Source organism: Excalfactoria chinensis, chromosome 1 (genome assembly GCF_039878825.1).
Source record: "Excalfactoria chinensis isolate bCotChi1 chromosome 1, bCotChi1.hap2, whole genome shotgun sequence".
In the NCBI taxonomy this organism is placed as follows: domain Eukaryota; kingdom Metazoa; phylum Chordata; class Aves; order Galliformes; family Phasianidae; genus Excalfactoria; species Excalfactoria chinensis.
This window is the reverse complement of record NC_092825.1, coordinates 122,978,067-122,998,628: the sequence shown is the minus strand read 5'-3', so window position 1 is coordinate 122,998,628 and position 20,562 is coordinate 122,978,067. Positions and strand designations below refer to the sequence as shown.

General features: G+C 43.0%; 1 protein-coding gene across 1 annotated transcript; it reads left to right on the top strand.

The window, feature by feature from the left end:
* The first annotated feature begins 2,445 nt into the window (after positions 1-2,445).
* Positions 2,446-20,468, top strand: PLCXD1 (phosphatidylinositol specific phospholipase C X domain containing 1). The gene is made up of 7 exons (XM_072346385.1): positions 2,446-2,562; positions 5,129-5,270; positions 9,848-9,984; positions 12,476-12,604; positions 13,767-13,922; positions 17,881-18,064; positions 18,668-20,468. Exons 2-7 carry the CDS (start codon positions 5,159-5,161, stop codon positions 18,958-18,960), a joined length of 1,011 nt encoding a protein of 336 aa, XP_072202486.1. The 5' UTR covers positions 2,446-2,562; positions 5,129-5,158; the 3' UTR covers positions 18,961-20,468.
* The last annotated feature ends 94 nt before the right edge of the window (positions 20,469-20,562 follow it).

Genomic DNA, 20,562 nt, shown 5'->3' with positions numbered 1-20,562 from the left:
CTGCAGACTCAGAGTCAACACAGCAACAGAAACTCCAGAAACAAGAACAGAGAACAAGAAACCAACTCTAGGCAGGCCTGGCTTGAGTTTTTTGCCCTAGAGCCCAGAGCTGTGGGGTGACTGTAGTGCTGGAGGTCTTCCCAGGCCTTTTTGGCTGCACAGAGTGCTGTTGTTATAGGCCCCAATGTTATTGCAAGCTTTGCTGTTGTCGTAGGCCCCGCTGTTGTAGGCCTTGCTGTTCTTGCAGGCCACCTCCTCACTGTTTGCTCTCAGGAGTCATTGCAACTGCTGCTATTAGATACACAGCCGTCTCTGAAATATTAAGCTACCTGTTTGTTCCCAAGGACAGAAACTGGGTGAGGGATAAGAGGATTTATCAGTGAGTTAAAGCAGGAACAAACACACACTGCTGGGGTGTTGCGAATGTCTGCAGAACAATCAAACACCTCAAACGTCGGGAATTCAGCTAAAGCCGTTGAAATGCCTGGTGACATTTCTGTACGTTACAGCATAGGGAAAATGTGATGTGTAATGGCTGAAAATAATGATAATAATTAAAAAATAGACAAACAAACAGGGAAGGAAGAAAAGAAAAATCTCATGTGATATCCCGAACGTTGAAAACATTTTGGAAAACCAAACAAACCTGAAAGTCATCTGAAACACTGACTGATTTCAATCAGGCTGAGCGCGGTGTATTTTGGACAGCCAGGTCTGATGAAATGTATAAAGTCCAGCTTATGCTTCTCTGTCTAGTGTCACTCTGACTAACAAACCAGAAATGTTTCACTCTGCTACAGCTACAAAATCAGGTCTGCATTTTTGTCAAGATACAGTGCTGGAGCCTGTATATCTGCCTGGTTTTGATGCTTTCAACTGCTACCAGCTTTAAACCTTTTTATTTCTGAATGCTTCCAAAGCTCCTTCTGGGTAAGAAGTTCTTTGCCCTGTATTTTTGAACTCCACTATCAGACCTTTAAATGCAGACACTTATTTTGCAACTGTGGTGAGAAATCCCGGGCTTTCACCTCCCCCACGTTCTTCATCTTAAAATCTGCTTGTCCATGCATCTGCAAATATTGCTGAAGGTTATCCTTGCCTTGACCCTTCCTCGGGAGATGTGCTTATTCAGGGTTTAATTGCTTGCTGATTAATTTCCTGTCATTCCTCCTTTTACTGTCTTCCTAAATCCCCCTAGCGGGTTTGTGGTCTAGGGGCTAAAACACGAGTCACTATGCTGACATCTCCAGTAATTCCAGAGCAAATTAAGAAAAACTGAGACCCAAACTAAGACTTGAAAGGGTATGGGTTAGATGGGGCTCTTTCCATTAAGGCGAGACCTGCAAGAGTTCTTTCCGTGTGAATCAACAGATACTTCATATCATTACAACTTGAAGTCTTGTTTTCATGCTTACAGAATGTTTTGTGATTTGGTTATTTCTTCATTTTCTGTTGTTTGCATCGAATCAACACAAAAATGGCTTTTAGATTTCCCACTCCATAGCCACATTTTCCCAGGTAATCTTGACAACCTCACCCAGGTTTGCTTCACAAGTGCTTTACATTTTCCATCATGATAGCATCCAGAGGCCACCTGATTACTCTCTTGTCACATCTTCACAGTCATAACTTTCTAAGTAAACTAAGGATAAAAGTTTGATGGTGTTTTTTTCCTCTTAACTTTTCCTGTTTGAAATACATTTCCATTTATTTTAACTCGTGGAGAGCATGACAGTCCTGTAACTGTTCTGAGCCACTTTCTATCATGCTGAGGCAAGTCATCCCAGCCTTTAAACAGCATCTTTATTACCCTTTCTTGTGCTCTACTTTATCCCTCTTGGTGTTCTTTCTGTGCTTAGCTTTACAACATGTCACGGGTCTATTCTGTATCTGCAGAAAAGACTTATTAATGGGCAGCAGTGTGAGCTGTGACACCACTGCAAAGCTTCATCAGCTGTGCTGCCCTGGGTCTCACCAAGGGTTTGGCTTGCTCATCTGAAATGTTGACCCAGTCTGGCTGCTGTTGCCACTGCAAGGTTTGCTCCGCCAAAATGAGATGGTGGAAAAGATGGTGGAAACACCTGGAAAAGATATCCCTGCATTAAGAGGCACAGCACAGCAGCAGCCTGAATTTTCTTTTTGCCCTGGGCATAATACAGTTCTAGAGTGAAGACCCACATCCCGGTTCTGCTGCTGCGGACCCGTTAGGAAAGCTGTCCTACAGTAGAGAAAGAGATTGTTTTCTTTAGTCGTTCATTTGCCTGTTGGACAAAGCAGGCAGTTAGCGTACTACTAATGCACATTCGAGCTATTTTGAAGCTGGTAGGTTTCCAGCGCAGCTGCAGGGCTGTTGAAGGCTGTCCCCAGGCGCTCCTTCCCTCCTGCAGCAGTACACCCTCAGCCCGCTGAGCGTCCCACCGACGCTCGATCTGGCTCCTCCCGCCCCGGCACCTTCCCAAACAGGCTGCCCGAAGCCGGGCGGGGCGGGGTCGGGATTTTTCCCCTTCGGCTCTTTCCTGGGTGCCCCGAGGAGCTGGGATGGAGGCGAGGTGGCTGCTCAGGGTGGGTAAGGCAGGAACGGAGAGGGAGGGGGAGTCGCTCTGGATGCTCGCGGTGAGATGGCAGGGTGCAAGCAGAGGGTGCTGTAACTCCGTGCGGTGTTTTTCTCGTTTTGTTTTGCTTCTTTCCACCTGGGATTTCAGTCGTCGTCGTTGCAGTCAGCGTAATTCACATTCAGATCTCTCGTGTAATTACCGTGGTGATGGTTTGCTCCCTGTCAGGCTGCAGCCGATACTTTAATTATGTTATCCGACATTGGCCAATGTCGTTTTCCTGACGGCTTTTTGCAGCGTTCTGCCGTCGGGCCCCTGGCATACCCAGCCCCTTTGCCGTGCTAGGAGCATCCCGGGGCGATGTCACCCGAAGCTCTTGGCGTATTTCAGACTTATTGCTTGTTTGTTGTCTGCGTCCGGCAGAATCCTCGCGTTGTAATTAAGCTGCATAGATTAGATTAGAAAGCGGGCGGGAGCTCCTGGGGATTGAGGGTGGTTTGTCGTGGCAGCGGCGTGCAGAGGATGACTTCATTTTCAGGTTCTTGGGTAGGGAGGTGTGAATAAAGGCACTGCTCTCCTCTGCAGAGTTTGAGATTGACTTATGAAAAGCAGCAGCTAGACGTTGCAGTGTCTTTCTTCCAGGTGAGCCTTGGTTTTTCCCTAAGGGACATGCTGCATCCTAACTGTGAGGTGGCGGCTGAGTTAGGAGGCAGCAGCGAGAGCATCTCAGGCTTGTGTTCTGTAGGAGCACAGGACAAAACCTGGTCTGATCTCTTTTGATCAGCTCGGTCTTGCTATTTCTGCTCCCCACTTGCTTCTCCATGCCCAAGAGGGTGCTCTTGTCGTCCCACCATGGTCAGGGTAGCGGCAGCAGCTCATGCCAGCTTGACCACACTGGTCAGCCTCCATAGGGAGTGAACATGACAGAAGACCAACACTTTTCATCAGGGATAAGCACTGATTTATAGCCTCTAGTGAGGTGGTTCATTAAAAGGCTAGTGGAAAGCCAAGGCTGGATGAGCCAAAGGGGAAAATCACAGGCTACATGTAGGACACTTGTGCAATGTCACTGGGCTTTTCTCTCAGTCACCGTGATCTTGTCTGTATCTCAGCTGGGCTGCAGGAACTCAGTTGGGCTGATCCAAAGCCACATCAACTGTGCAGCCACGCTGGCTGGGTGAGCGATGCTACATGCATCATCAGATGTAAAAGCAGATCATATCTGTTACAGGTGATGTGTACATGGGACTTAGTAAAGCAATTACTGACATTGCCTTCCAGATGACCTCACGTGGCTGCCAGAAAAATGTATTGCACAATGTTTAAGAAAACCACGGGTTCTTCATCTAAATAGCATCGCTCACTTGTAAATCCTGAAAAACCAACCATCCCCCCCCAGACAAGCCAAAGAATGTGCTGAGGAGAAGCAATCTCAGGAATGAAAATGAAGAGCAAGAAGAGACAAAGACAAGTCAGGAAGGCTGGCGCAGCAGAAAAGCTTCACAGTACTTACCTGACTGCTGCATCTGCAGCAGAAAAGAAGGAAATGCTCAGAGTGCCAACTTTTTAAGAAAGAAGGAAAAAGGAAGGTGGGATATTATCACAGATAGTCACTGTGCCATGATCTAGAAAGTGTTCCACTACTGAGCTGGGTAAAAAAGAAGACTTGAAATCAGTGAAACAAAGGAAAGCTTTTATCTCCACAAACATCATCTGAACTTTAGGCAACATCCTACAAAGAAAAGAAAAAAATGACATAGGGAGCTTGTCTTCATGTTTTGCACTGTTCAGGAGAACACAGAGTGGAAAAAAAGCAGGTTAACTCTAGTATGCTCAAGTGAGGGGTTACTATGAGTCCTCAGCTGGGGTTCATCTGCTGGCACTCCTGACCATTGCAAACTTAGCAGAAGATCCTGGAGAGATCTGCATTCAAGAAGAGTAGTTCCAGAGTAGCTTTCTGGAAGGTCTGACCAGCTGAAGGTACTCATAATCATAGTCTTCATAGGGATTATAAGAGCAGATGTCAAGAGATCTTCTCACAACAGGGAATAAGAAGATAGTTTTCCACTTTGACCCCAGAAGTCATCTTGGTGTGAAAGTCCACTGTCCAATAGAAGAAATGAAGACCTGTCACAACTGGTGTGGTGCTTTGTGATCCCCAGGGCCCTGTGGGCAGCAGACTCCGTCCCTTTCCTGTTTCTGTCAAGGATTCAGGAAGCAGACACTGGAAATGGGCTGCCCCTCATGACGTTGTGGTAGCCTGCATAGATAATCGTTTCTCCACACCAACAGAGCCTTGTTTGCTTTGGCTCCATTCTTCTTTCAGCTTGAAATCAGAACGTACCTTTGGCATCACACTGGGAGACAATAAAGTAGTGAGTCTAAAGTAGTGAGTTTTGTGACTGCAAAGCTCATGACCTTTTGCTAGAGTAATCTGAGCGAAAGCTTGTTGTTTTATAGCACGAATAAATGCATTCTGCACAGGTGCAGTGGCATTGTGGCATTGTGAAATAATTTAATGAATCTTATTCTTTTTCTTTTTCTTTCTTTTTCTTACTTTTTTTTTTCCCTCCCAGGACAGCCTATGAAATCTTAGGACAGTACTAATGGAAGGCCCTTTGCAAACCTCCATTCACGTGTGCCATGAAAATGCTCAGTGGATGTCAAAATTACCAGAAAAGCTCTGGGATACTCCCCTCTTTAACTTATCTCTTCCAGGTAAAGATTAGCTTATGTTCTCTACTGTTTTGTTAGCATATCATTTAAGTGCTGGAACATCCTGCTTGTTTTATTTCAGGATGACAGTGTCTTTTTTATTTGGGTATGTGGTGGGCAGAAGGGCCAAGGGGAGGGAGAAAAAGATCTTAAGGAAAGAAAAAAGGACTTCTGTAGCATCAAGATGCGCAAGACGGTTATGCATCATCGTGTCTGATCAATGTTAATAATCTGAGCATTTGTTTATCTTGGCTATGGTGCAATTTTCTAATGTGTTAACACTTTTTTTTCTTCTTATTCAAATGACTCTAAAAGGTGACAACGTTTCACTTTATTATCTGTTTCTTTGCACTGTTTGAAAAAGGCTGGGAAGTTAGGGGAGGGAAAAAAAGAGAAGAAAGAAGGAGGATGGGGACTTGGAATTAGTGTATTTGTTCTTATTACTGTAGATAAGGACATTACTGCATAGCTACTGGTCCCTGTTTCTGAAAACTAGGTGTATCCAATGATGGGTAAATACAGTTGCATTATACCTGGTGTCTGTGTTGGTGCTACAGTCAGACTTGTTTATTATTAGCTTTATAAAAATTACTATTATTTCTTGTCATTGCTCTCTGCTGCCTTGAGCAGATGTGTTTGTTTTTTTTCCATTGGCTTGCGGGAAGACCATTGGCTGGAGGACATTTAGCTCTTGAGTGCTTTGCCTCCACTGTGAAAACAGTAGTAAAGGGAAATCTAGCCCATAATCTCTCTTGCACTTTTAGATGTGGCTGTTAGGGTGAAAAGCAGCACAGCATTTAGATGAGTGTTTTATATAGGTTATGGAATCCTAGATTAACTTCAGCAAAGGCATATTCAGAGAGAGTGCGAAAATCAAGTAGTGTCTACAGTGAGTGGAGCCCTGGGAGAACCTGAGATCTATGGTGTAATTTTTCAGACGCTCATATACTAATGGAGGGTGATTAAAAGTGAAAAACTGAAGTTTATTTCATGGCTATTTCTAGGATGTGAAATATAAATTGGTATTAACATCAAAACAAGTACATCTCTTTTGGGTAAAGCCTATATAAGAGAATCATTCAAAATAGAATCTCCACAGAATGGCTTGGGTTGGAATGGACCCTAAAGATCATTGAGTTCTAACCCTGTGCTGTAGTTAGGGCTGCTCCCCACCACCTCAGGCTGCCCAGGGCCCCATCCAGCATGGCCTTGAGTGCCTCCAGGGATGGGGCACCACAGCTTCTCTGGGCAGCTGTGGCAGCACCTCACTGCCCTCTGAATGAAAAATTTCTTCCTAGTATCTAATAAAAATTTTCCCTCTTCTAGTTTAAAGCCATTTCCCCTTGTCCTATCATTATCTGCCTATGTAAAAAATCAGTCTCCCTCCTTGTTATAAGCTCCCTTGAAGTACTGGAAAGCTACAGTGAGGTCTCCTGGGAGCTTTCTCTTCTCTAGGCTGAATAAGACCGGCTTCTTCAGCCTGTCCTCATAGGAGAGGTGCACTGTCCCTCTGAGGATCTTTGTGGCCCTTCTCTTGACCCACTCTAAAATCTCCGTGTTTTTCTTGTGCTGGGGGCCCCAGGCCTGGACACAGAGCTGTAGATGAGGCCTAAAAAGGGCAGAGTAGAGGGAGACAATCTCTTCCCTCCTCCTGCTGGCCATCACTCTTTTGATGCAGCCCAAAATATGGTTGCCCTTCTGAGCTACAAGTACACATTACTGTCTCATGTACAGCTTTTTGTCCACTGAGACCCTTAAGTCCTTCTCCACAGGGCTGCTCTCCAGTTCTTCTGTTCTTCTCCCAGTCTGTAATTTTATCTGGCATTTCACCAGCCTAAGTGCAATGCTTAGCCTTGTTTAACCTCATTAGATTTTCATAGGCCTATTTTTCAAGTCTGTCCAGGTCTCTCTGGATGACATCTCTTTCTTCTGGTCTGTTAACTGTGCCACTCAAGTTGATGCCATCTGCAAACTTGCTGAGGGTGTGCTTGATTGTGCTGTCCTAATCATTGATATAAATCATGAAGAGCATCAGTCCCAATGCAAACCACTGGGGGACATCACTTATTACCGGCATCCACCTGGACAAAGTCTTTGACCTCAGCCCTCTGATCATGACCATTCAGTTAATTCATTCTCTACTAAGTTGTCTACCCTTCAAATTCTTAACTTTTTTTTTTTTTTATTATTATTATTATTGTTTCTAAATTGGAAAGATATGTGAAACTCTATCCAAGGTCTTGTAGAAATCCAGGTAGATTATATCGGTTGCTCTTTCTTTGTGTACTGAAGCTGTCACTCCATGATGACTATATATGTGTATATATATATATATGTATATATATATATATATATAAAATTTTATATATTCTTCTTTGTGTTCTTTGATATAAAAGGAACCATGTTACTTCTAAAGGGCTTTCACAGTGGTGTTTCTTGCTAGAATGCTGAGAACTTGTTGATGTGTGCTTTTGATTTCTTGACTCTTTTAACAGTGGCCTTGGTATTCTTGTGAATGTTTGCTGTTGTCTCAGAGAACAGGCAGGAAGAAAAGAATAGTTGAAGAATTACACGGAGCTGAGTCAGAGAGGATCAGGCTGGGTATTAGGAGAAGTTTCTCCACTGAGAAGGTAGTTAGGCATTGAAACAGGCTCTCCAGGGCAGTGGTCATGGCCCCAGGCTGCCAGAGTTCAAGAAGCATTTAGACAACACTGTGAGACATAGGGTTCAAATTTTGGCTGGTCCTATGTGCAGCTAGGAGTTGGAGTTGCTGATCCCTTTGGGTTCCTTCCAACTCAGGATATCCTTTAATTCTAAGACAAGTCAATTTCAATGAACACTGAATGATTTTACTCTGCACAGCAGGTCAAGCAGCTTGGAAGAAAGCTTCTCCAGCTGCCCTACTAAACTGAACTAGCCCAGATCAGAATAGAACAAAACAAGACCAACCAGGTCAAGACAGCCCTAGCAGGTTTTCAGAGGGAGCAATGTCCGAAGGAAACCCAATTCGGAAACAGGCTTACTCATCTCCCCACAGAAGCCAGCCTTGCCCTCCAGTCCTTAGGGCATGGTAAAAGTGTCATAACCTAAGGGTTATGAGATGACTGGGCTCATCTCAAATAGAGAAGATAACAAGGCACGCAAGAAACTTGAGAATGTGATTTCTGAACACATGACAAGGAGACAGAGGCAACTCTTAGCAGTTGGCACTGTGTTGCACCAGGTTTGGGGCGGGAGTTGTTTAGAGCTTTGAAGGTGCCTAGTTTTGTGCTAGCTCACTATGTTTGGATCAAACTTGATGTACTGTGGATATATCCTTCTTCATTTTAGCTTGGTGATGTCACAAGAAGGCACCTAAATGAAAAGTTATTATCCATGATAGTGACATCAGCAGATGTAATACCCATTAATGAAATCATGTTCACTTCTCTTAGACTTGGATTTGGTCAATGGGTATTTAATGGCTTGACTCATACATCTTTTAAGACAAAACTCCTTTGATTGAATGTCCTCATTGCCAACCTTCCATCTGTGATAACTTTGGTTGGGTCATTTAAAGCAGGAAAATATAGACATAAACTAGATTCCAAAAGGTGAACAATAGTTTATTGTCTTATTCTATTATCGAGTGTTTCAAAGAATTTTCTTTATTTCAGATAGGATCTTGTCCTTTTACTTTGGCTACTAAAAGTATTGCTGTGAGCACCAGTAAGACTGACTTTTTAAGAAGCTGGTTTCTAGCATCAGTAATTGCTTTGTTTGACAGAGGGTTTAAAAAAAGACACAAAATGATTTGCAAATTCCTTGCAGGTACCCTGTAAAGATTCCAGCAAATCAGGTTAACGAGTTTTTAGCTGTTCTTATCAATGCTTTATGAAATGAAAAGAAATAATAGGACAGAAAAAGCTAGTAAGATAACTGACTGCCTGTCCTGAAGGCGTTGTAAGTTGCATCATATGTAGGTGAAACTTTATGATGAGGTACTTCAGATTTAAGGCTTTGGAGTCAGCCTGGGCATTAGGAGGCATTTATTTACTGTGAAGGTGATCAAACACTGGAGTAGGCTTTCTAGAGGGGTAATTGATGTCCCATGACTGTCAGTGTTCAAGGGGCATGTTGATCAGGCAGCTGGACTTATGGTCTTGGTACATTCCTTCTGTCTATATTCTGTTCTGTATTCTCCTCTATATTCTGTCAGCTGTTTATTTCCCCCAAAAAAGAGAGTTTTCATGTCAAGATATTTGTTTTGGTGGAAGACACTCGTTGAAACAGACTGTTTTAATGCAGCGTGAGGCAAACGTCAGCAGCGATATGTAGTTTAAGTGGGAACTGCTTTAATGAAAATTATTGAAAAGTTCCAGTGCCTTCCTTTGATGAGGATTTCACACTAATAATGCTAGGTAAGTGGGTTCTGTAGGAGCCCACCTTTCTGCCATAACTACACAGGATGTCAGGCAATGTACGTGTGCTTTGTAAATGAAGAGGCATTTCAGGTACGTTTGTGAAATATAATCGTGTGTTGTGGTGCTTGAGTAATTAAGAAATGACATGTATTTCATGTTTATTTTTGTATTCCACAGGGAGTCATGACACTATGACCTACTGCTTGGATAAGAACTCTGCTGTTAGCGGCAATGAATCCAAACTGGTGAAGTTTTTAAACAAATGCATGCCCTGCATCGTACGCCCTATTATTATGAAGTGGTCCATAACACAGGTAAATGCCTGATGTTCTCAAGCCTGAACACGTTTGGATGTTGTGCTGAAGTGCAAAGTGTGGTCATGTTCTCCCATAAGGCAATGAGAGAACAGCCAGCAGCTGTTATGAAGTACCAGTGCTATGCATACCGGATCTTCATTTGTAGGGAAAAGTCGTTCAGCTTGGACAGGGAGGACTCACAAAGATATTGCTTAAAACTGGCTACAAGAAACTCATCTTTCTTACAACTTTATTATTGTTATTATTAACATTTAATATTACCCTAATCAAAATAAGTTAGTAGGAGGGTTTTCCTCTTCTTGCACTTAGTTCAGAAAGCAGCGTCCTTTTTATTGTTGCTGTTGTGTGAGGCGCCTGTTGTTTTGCCCTGCTTTATTGTGTAAATATTTCAGCCACCTGCAAAGGGAAAAAATGTCGCTGAAGGGAACCTTAAAGATTAAGAGAGCAAAGGTGTGACACTTCACTTAAGGTTTAGTTCGTTTTTATAAGACAACTGAATTTTAAGCTGGCAGTTATCTCCTGCTGTTCCTCACAACTGTATGTTAAAGATGAAATTGGGGATCATAGTTTAAGTTAGTGCTTTTGAAGATTTTTCTGAAGAATGGGCTTTCATGTCATCAAAGAGGCACCAGAAATCTTTTCACTTTCATTCTTTTTGAAGGAGTAGTTCATTAGTAGTGACTTAAAACTGAATAATTGAGAAGTGGCAATAATTATGCTTAGGCTTCTTTGCTTATCACACGGTCTTTTCTTGAACCATTTTTTAAGTTTTGGAGCTCATGCCGATGACGGGTTCAGATACCTCCTCACCTCACAGTTTCTGGTGGATAAGGTGTTCTTGATGGAGATAAACAAGCTTCATGCATCATTACAGTCATTTTCTGTTCGGGGCCCAGCTTACTGAGTGGGAGGTGGCCTAGCAGAGGGGGAAGACCTGGCTGCAGGCCTGTCCTCTTTAGTGCCGCGATGCCTGGCTGTGTCTGCAGGAAGGTGACTCTGTCCCTTGGTATCTGGAGCAGTGATTGAGGCATCCTCCTGCTGGCAGGATCCACGCGTTCCTGGATGGCCCTATGCCAGGCCCCGGCCCTGGGTGTTATGTGTGTCAGCCTGGAGGCTCATTACTTTCTTATGCAGTGGCTGACATCAGCTCTCAACCTGGATGTCAGGTGTGCAATAGCTGTGCTGAGTCGCATTGCTTCATAAAACTTCCTCTTTTTGCACTTGGATGCAGTAGTTGCACTGTCTGATTTAGTATCCAAATCCAGGTGACTATAAGGAGACTAATCTCTCTATTTTTCTCAGGCAGTTGGTAGAAAGAAAGAAATTTGTCTAAAGGGCTGTTCACAGCAACCAATCAGTCAGGTGCACTTTCTGGCCACAAAGGATACATATGATCTACAGCCGTACATTTTCTGTACCCCGTGTGGAATCTGGTCTTGGCCGTGGATTGTTCCTTTGGCTTCTCCAACCTGAAGGAGAGCAAACAGGTGTGGAGGATGCTGCTGGCAGCTCTTCTGATCCTCAGCACCTGAGGGCACATGCAGCTCAGATTGAACTCCCCTCCTAGGAGTAGAAAGGTGGATGGTTAGAGCTAGGCAGGGTGAACATCCTGCCATCCATGTCTTTAGTTCTGTCCCAGCACTAACAAGTGTGGTTATCAGGCACAACACCTTGCATTGCTTTAGTTGAATCCTATCTGACTTAAATTAGTACAGTCTATTTTATTTTATTCTGAAACCTAATAGTGTTGTCCATACAAGCAGATTGAAATGAGACAAATTAGGGTTTAAATGTGTTAAATTCAATTTATTATACTCTCCTAGTGCAAGAGAGCCTTGATAAATGTAGGAGTTTTGTCATTTGGGATGGTTTGCCCCAGTCTCAGCTCTAACACCTGTCCTACAGAGCTCTCAAAGTCAGGTGTAGAGGTTCAAGAGAAATCCAAGATGGAAGAGGGCCTGTGTTTTGTAGGACTTCTGCAAGTTAATTCAAACTTTTAAAGAGACTTTATCCTGAAAAGAGAACAATAGCCAACACTTTTTTCTATTTTTGTTTTTCCTTCCACTGAGGATGAGTGAGGTCCATAGAGACAACCATGGTAAAGTCTTTGATCTAATAAAATAAAGGCAGAGTTTCTGAGGTGCTGATCCTGCAAGATTTGTTCATACAAATAGACTTGTGAACAGAGATTCTGTATTTATGCGCAGGTTAATGGATCTTTTAACTTTGAGAAGACAACAAATGCAGAGGTCTGAAACTAATCTAACCTATATCTGGAGTATATTCCACAGGGAAATCAAGATCCTCTTGTTAGATAGTAAAATAATTTAAAGTTATGACTTGGTGCCTTACAGTGCTGTTTTATAGACGAAAGACGAAGTGGAAATTGTTGTAGGGCTAATTTGGTACACCTCTTCTAGTTATCTAATCTAAAGGAACAAACCCCTTTCTAACTCTCAGGACTTTTGTCTTCTGTTTAACTATCCAGGTGCTAACTGTGACGGAGCAGCTTGAGGCCGGAGTTAGATATTTGGATTTTAGGATTGCCCACAAGGCTAGCGATCCATCTATGAATCTGTACTTCGTGCATATGGTATACACAACCGTTATTGTACAGGTATTGTCCTTGCCTTTGGAATGGCTATACACACAGTGCTGCTTGTTTTATGTAAGGGCCATCTTAACCTGAAAATACTACCCCAGTGTTTTCTGAGTAGGTTATTTGTTTTCCTAATGGGAGGGCTTTGAACTAGAGGAATTTGGTAGGGCAGGTTACTGAGCTAGTTTCAGCAGCTGCAATTAAGGTTTCAGTGCTGATCAGTCTCTTATCCTCAAACTGGAATTGCTATGCCTTGCTCTTTACCACCTATGCCTCACCAAGTGTTTTATGTTTCTGGGGTTTATCTTGTCTAGTTCAAGGATGCTATCCAGGGCAGGGCAGTACAGTCAGAAGTTAATAAAAATGAAGGTATTAAGAGCCTACTAAATCACAGACATTTTTTTTCTTTGTCTTTTTTTATTTTGAGGAATGTTTCTCTGAGAGACTCAAGTCCGTGTCCCATTATTAAAGTACTGTCAGATCCTATGAAGCCAATAATGTGAAGTTTGCCTGTGCTGTCTCACTGTGGACCAGTTTATGTTGTCTTTGCATTTGCTGTGATATGTACAGCCAAGCGCAGAGGAGTGCACAGCCAGCTAAAGCAGCTCTTTTTTTGGAGACCGACTGGCTAAGTTTTGGTTTTGTATTCATCATTTGAACCTTTCATGTCATGATGATTGGCAAGGGGATAGTTAGATGTAGTGCCTGTCTACTCTGCTAATTATGTGTGGTCTCCAAGAAGTTGTTGTTGTCTATAACAAATGGGGAAAACAGACCCTGTCATGTTTGAGCAAGCACAGAGTGTTCCTTATTTTCCAGATTGCCACCAACATCGTTTTTATCCTTAAAAAGGGTTGGGAAGGTGGGCTTACTGATAACCTGCCTGTAAGAAGGAGGAGAATGATGGGTATTGCCAAAATACAAAGCTGTTAAATGTGGTGTGGTAGGCCCACAGCCAGAGCAAATCAGCGCAAACCTGCAGAAAGTAGGTCTTTCTGGGGTGCTTCTCTCTGCAACACCTTGTGGGCTGCTGGATGTTCATACTCTGAAAACTTACATTGATTTTCATTACAGTGGTCAGGGTTCTACCCAGACATTAATGGTTCCATTAATGGGAAGGTTTTACTTCCTTTTCTCTGCACAGCGTGATTTTCTAAGTTGCCTTGACTGTCTTTTATAGGATATTCTGTGGGAAGTATTGAAGTGGTTGGAAACTCATCCTCAGGAAGTTGTTATCTTGGCCTGCAGGAATTTTGATGGATTAACCAAGAAACTTCACTGTCATCTTATTACCTGTATAAAACAGATTTTCCAGTGTAAACTGTGTCCCAGAAATGTAAGTATGAGATCTTTCTCCATTTCTTTTTTTAAAGGATGATGTATTACAGTGTGTTGTGGTTAAACCCTGCAGGTGGCTGAGCACCACGCAGTCATTTGCTCACTTCCCTCCACGCCCCCACTTCACAGTGGGGAAAAAACAAAAGTAGAACTCATGGGTTGAGATAAAGCTATTTCCTGAGATAGAGAAAAGGGAAAGGACAATAGTTATGAATATCTGTATCTGTCTATGTATATATGAACATATATAACAAGTGATGCAGAAGTGGTTGCTCACCACCCCTCTGACCAACACTCAGCTGGCTCTCAAAGCAGTAAAAGAGAGAGATGCCCTCCCAACCTCTCCAAAACTCCTTCCACATGATGTCATACAGTATGGAATATCCTTTCAGACAGTGTAAGTCAGCTGTCCTAATTCTATCCCTTCCCAGCTCCTTGGGCCCTTCTCTGAGAATGGCCTTAGCTCCGTACAGCACTGCTTAGTGGCAACTATCAACATCGGTGTGTTATTAACATTGTTTTTCTCCTAGAACCAAAACATTGTATCCTGCCAGATGCTCTGAAGAAAACAATTCCATCCCAGTTGAAACTAAGACAGAGTGAAGTGCTTGGTTCAGAGTTTTATTGTCTGCTTCTCTTGTATTTTTATCCTGGGAAAAGTAGCAGTTACAGCATCAGGGATAGGTCTTTACCTAATAAATTTGAGGAGATGAAGAGTAGTATGGAGGAGGGAATTAAATTTGACTGTTGCATGTGTAGATTTGTGGGACCATCGTAGGGTTACAGCTGCTATCTGCTACTTACCAGATTTTTGTGTAGCTATAAATGAAGTCCAGACTGTGTCAAGGGCTTTCAGTCTTAGATGGAGATGAGTACCTTCTTCTATTGACAGAATTCAGAAGAATGCCTTTTTTCCTATTCACAACAATGATTATAAATTATTTGGTAGTATTTATAGCATCAGACCTAGGTTGGAAGTGAACTTGAATTCAACCCCACCAGGCAGATCAGCCCTACTTCAAAGCTATGTTGGGCTATATCCTGTCTATTCTTGGATAGCTCAGAAGATGGAGATTCTGTAGACTTTTTAGGCAGCTTGATCCAGTGTTTGACCACTCTGGCAGTAAACCTGTTTTCCATATATCTAATCAGAATTTTTCCTCTGGCACCTTGTGTCTGTTGACTTTCATCCTTTTGGCATGCATTTCTGAGGAGTGGCTGCCTCTGTCTTTCTCTACAGCCACCCATCAGGTATTTGCAGACAGTAGTAAGATCTGTCCATAGTCATCTTCAGGCTGAACAGACTCGACTCAGCCTGTATTTGAGTTTCCAGCCCCTGCTCACCTTGGTTGCATGTTGCTGGACTCACTTCAATACATCCATGTCTTTTTTTGTACTGGTAAAGCTCCAGCTGCACACAGTGGACTTGCACACGAATCTCCAGTCTGTTCTGATGTGTGGAGGTACTTCATCCAGGCTCAGGATACTGCATTTGCCTTTATTGAGCCTCATGAGGTTTCTGCCAGAGGTGCCAGGTGAGAAAGGAGAAGGTAGATCGGTCTGAAGCAGGAACCCTCTGCTACAGCTGCCAACAGGATACAGGTTGGTGCAGAGGTTTCTATGCATTACCAGTCCACTTGGGAATGTGCTGGCACCAGCAGCTGCTGTCAGAGATGGGCCACAATAAAGGCCTTGGCTTTCCTTCCTCCGCTTTAGCTGGAGCTGACCTTCCAGACAGCCTAATAAGCTTTCAGTCACCCAAACCTCTAGAAAAGCTTTAATTTTAATAATTGGAAATTATTTGACTGCTACGTTTTAGAAGTCGAGATTTTTAGCTTCCTCTTTTGACAAGGTGTGGGAGCTTTTAGCTGTTAAACAATTAACATTTCAAAGATGCACAGGCACAGAGGGTTTTCTCTGGAGATGTGAGGGTGCAGGATAATGATGACCCTGTTTGCGATTTGAATTAATCCTTTGAAGCTGGTGGATCAGTAAGGGCTGAGTATTACCATTTCAAAGCATTTTGTACAGCAGAGTTAAAATAGAACAATTCTCAGCAAAATTAGTGGTTTCTGATACTTCAGGCCTCAACTGAATAACAGAAGATCTGAGTGAAAATGTTTTATTGTTTCCTCATATATCTTGAGTGTGTAAGTCGTGGCTGAGTAGAGTGAGGCTGGTGAGGATGACCAAGTTGGCTTTCAGACGCATGGCCAGTTCCGTAACAAAAAGAAGTGATTAATTGCAAGAGGGACAAGTTGTTGCTGGTAGCTTATTGAAGGAAGGTGATGGTCTGAGGTCACATGACCAAAGAAGGAAAACAAATGGGGAAAAAAAAAAAAAGAAAAAAAAGAAACAAAGCAACAAAAAGCAAATGGTGTCCTGGGCTCCATCAGGAGAGGGGTGGCCAGCAGGGACAGGGAGGTGATTGTCTCACTCTACTCTGCCCTCATGAGGCTCCATCAGGAGTACTGCATCCAGGTCTGGGACCCACAGTACAAGAAAGACAGAGAACTGTTGGAGAGGGTCCAGAGGAGGGCCACAAAGATGATCAGGGGGCTGGAGCACCTTCCCTACAAAGACAGGCTGAGGGAGATCTTCTCAGTCTGGAGAAGGCTGCAGAGTGACCTCATTGCAGCCTTTCAGTACCTGAAGGGAGCCAATAAACAGGGGGGGAGTCAACTCTTTGAAAGGGTGGATAACAGCAGGACACGGGGAAATGGTTTCAAGTTGAGGGAAAGAAGATTTAGGTTGGATGTCAGGGGGAAGTTTTCTCTGAGAGCGGTGAGGTGCTGGCACAGGCTGCCCAGAGAGGCTGTGGATGCCCCATCCCTGGAGGTGTTCAAGGCCAGGTTGGATGGGGTCCTGGGCAGCCTGGTCTAGTATTGAATGTGGAAGTTGGTGGCCCTGTTTGTGGTGAGGGGGTTGGAGCTTCCTGATCCTTGAGGTTCCTTCCAACCCAGGCCATTCTGTGATTCTGTGAAAAAGAATGTATCTGTGTTGCGTACAGAGGGAGGGAGGACATGTGGTGGAGATGGGTGAGGCCAAGTATTGCCCTCCTGCAGGAATGCTTTTCATTTCCAGAGGCTCTGTGACCAGCACAGTGGATCTTGCCATTTCTGTAGGTGACACCTTTGCCGGTTAGGTGGCTATGGACCTTTTCAGAATCACGAATTCAGATCTAACATCACATAGCCTCATACTTGCTCACTTGTTTTGAAATCATCTCATGTCTACTGTCTGCCTGTCAAGACTGCAGCTCTGGTGTCAAATGAAAGTGTCAAAACATTTACGAAGCTGTAAATAGAGATCTGTAGTACTGGCAGAGGCCACAGTGTGACAACATTACATCGTGTTTAAAACTGTAATTGCCTTTGATCTGAATTATTTGAGTTTAACGATCCTTTGTCAGACGTCTACAGTTTCATCTCTGCTTTGTTTGCAAAATAAGCACCTGTGCTCATGTATTACATTTCTGGTGATGTGTTTTTTTTTCCTTTTGAGCTTTCGAAAGGCAGCTGCAGTAAAGCACAGGCCTCTGTCAGTCACAGATTTTGTAGTTCATTTTGCTGTTTATGTCTTAATGTTGAGGTATATTTTCTGATTTAATTGGGGCTCACGCTCTCATGGGTGAAGCAAGAGGGATTTCCATGTTCATTCTGGCTCTCTTCAAAAGATCTTCATTAAATTGTTTCTACTTTGGTTTTTATTTTAAGCGAGAAGTTAATTGTAACATTGTGAAGCCATCATTTCTGCTTCACAGGCAACACAATGAAAACCCAAAGATGTCTTGACAAGATACAACTTGTCTGAACGTATGTTTGGCAGCGTTGTTTGAACCAGATCTGTGCCTTGCTATCATGGCAACTTCACACTTTGGTATCTGAGCTGAAGGGATGCTGATGTTGTTGGCTCGCAGCTCCCACTGACTTCAACTTGGACTTAACTTCCCTTAGGTGGTTCCGACTCTGCGGACCATGTGGCAGCGTGGCTACCAGGTTATAGTCTCATATGAAGAAGATCTGGAAGTGCTGAAGCACTGTGAGCTGTGGCCTGCAATCCCATACTGGTGGGGAAACAAAACTACCACTCATGCTCTCATCCAGTTTCTAGAACTCATGAAGCGGATGGGCCGTCCAGGTACTCGCACGGGGCCACTTGAAGGAATCAAGGGGCACGTACAGAAATGCAAACCGAATAGAAATGGTTGACTGGGAGTTTGTAGCACTGAGGGATACAACACTGCTGTGCATGTTGCATGCTCAAGACACATGTTGCTGAGTGTTCTTGCCCACCCATGGGTGAGTGCAACATGCACGTTATATTACCTGGTTGTGTAAACATGCACACAAGTGTGGGTACATACACAAGCTATACCATTGCAGCTCCTTCATCTATGGGATCCTGTGGAAAAGAACCCAAGCCCTTTCCTCTCATAGCAGAGCAGCCAGCTGGCAATGCTCTTGTCACACATAAGAGACTGCTGTCTGAGACCAGTGCTTGCTGGCTTTTACTGCTTTAGGCAGCTCTGAGGGTGAGGAAAAAGCTGTATGGCACACAATAGCAACGAAGGAAGACAGCCCCCTGAAACAGTTCTAGGCCTATGAAAAAACATGGAAAGATTCTTAAGTTAGCAAGTCAACGATTCCCAGTGTACCAGATATTGAGTTAATGCAGTACTGAGAAGTCTCTGCTCTCCTCAGAGGAGTATTTAATGTGTCACCTTTCAATGTTTTGTTTCAGAAACGTTCTTCGTTGCGGGGATTAACCTTACCGAAAATTTAGGATATATTCTTGTCCACCCGTTTGGATCATTGAAGACAATGACACTCCGGAGTCTTCCATGCTTGAAAATCTGGGTGAGGAAGCAGTACCCAGGACCACGAAAAGAATGCATTAACATCATTGCTGGAGACTTCATAGGGAATGACGATTTTGTCAGAGATGTGATAGAACTTAACACAAAAATTAATCCTCGGTTAGACTGTCCCAGCAAAGGGTCTGGAACAAAGAGCATTTCATCCTCAGCTTCTTAAAAAGTCTTTGAAAAGCTGAAAAGACTTTGCATGCAATCAATATTTCCTGGTTTAAACATCCTGGGCTACATAAAGATCCGGTTAAGTTAAACCAGGGGTTTTTAAAAGCTCATTAAGAAGCATGCTGACAGCATCGTCAGGCTGCCAAAGTCTTTCCTTAAAAACAGAGAGCAGGAAGATCTTGCTGGAGTCTTTACAAAACTGTGGGATAGGCATCATTTCCTTGGGAGGTGCTTAGATCCTGTAGCAGCTGACAATATTGGAAGTCTCAAGGACTATTTAATTCATGAGCAAGAAGCAGCAATATGTCAGTAGCTGCACAAGTGATTTTGTGATTTTATTTTCTTTCCGCACGTACTTGCGGCCCCAGTTCTCAGTATTTTATCAGTGTGAAACTAACTTGCCTGTTTCCATAATTTGTACTGAATATACATTGTGAGCAACTGAAGAATATTTTTCATCTATCAAAGGTACTGTACTGATATTCTTACTTGCCACAGTCCTTATATGTACATCGACCTGGAGATGTAGTATCAGCTGTGTGCTGAATATCAGTCGTGAACCATTTCACTACCAGGGTAGTCACAACATTCTTACTATTTTTAAGAGATGTGATGTGTAATGGAGCACTTTGTTCTTGTTATCATCCATGTCAGTTCTGCCACAGCCAGGTCCCTGGACAGTTTTGTCTGCTGCAGTAAAATGCTTTTGTATTAGGAGCTGTAAAACTATCCCTTACATTAGAAATTAGTTCTGTGTGTGTCTGCTTTCTGTCTGAACTCAGACTGCTCTAAAAATACAGATCATTGGCTTTTTTCAATCGGTCAATTTGAGGTTTCACAACTGCTTTTCCTTTATTTACATATTTTTGTAGCACTATAGTTATTATTTTCCTCTTGATAAGTATCCTTTGCTTACTTAAACAGTTTTATGTAAATTAACTCTATTTTTCTGATTTTTAAACGAACTGTGCAATAACAGATGATTACGATGGTAAGAGAAAGGGCAAAGATCAGGGCTAAACCAAAACAGGCATTGTTATAAAGTTACTATGCAGCTTCACCAATATACCTCACTTTTTATATGCACTTTACATGTACCAACTGAGTTCAAGTGTCTGGCAAGATGCTGGGTTTGCAGTAGGTAGCTTGCCTAACTTTGAAACAGATTGCTGCTTGGTACCAGCTCAAAGTTACCTTTGACTGCTAGGGGTGAAAGGCTAAGATGTTACCTCCTCATGCAGTCTCCCACAGTTGCAGTCTATGTAGGAGTGAAAACCGAACATTCCACTTAGAAGACTTTCCAAATGCTTTTTGTACGGTGATTTTTATCCTTGATCTCACTTGTGTTTACTTCATAGAGAGCAGGTGTTCAGTTTGGTTTTTTTGGGTCGCCACCTCCACAAAGTGCTGTTCTAACTCGGAATGTTTTTCTGCCTATCTTTTGTACCCTTCAAGTGTCTCATCACTTTACCTAATAAATCTCGACCTGTTTGTGTACTAAAGACTGAACTACAGTTTTGTTTCTCCTTTCTTGTAATACTGATGTTTTTTCTTTAAGAATTGACACAGAAGTAGATATGATGGATAAATCACTGTATGC

Excerpts from the sequence above, each read along its gene's own strand:
- PLCXD1 (XM_072346385.1), top strand. The coding sequence starts at position 5,159 with ATGGAAGGCCCTTTGCAAACCTCCATTCACGTGTGCCATGAAAATGCT. Across the intron at positions 5,271-9,847 it reads CTTTAACTTATCTCTTCCAG|GGAGTCATGACACTATGACC; the intron begins GTAAAGATTAGC and ends TGTATTCCACAG. Across the intron at positions 9,985-12,475 it reads TGAAGTGGTCCATAACACAG|GTGCTAACTGTGACGGAGCA; the intron begins GTAAATGCCTGA and ends TTAACTATCCAG.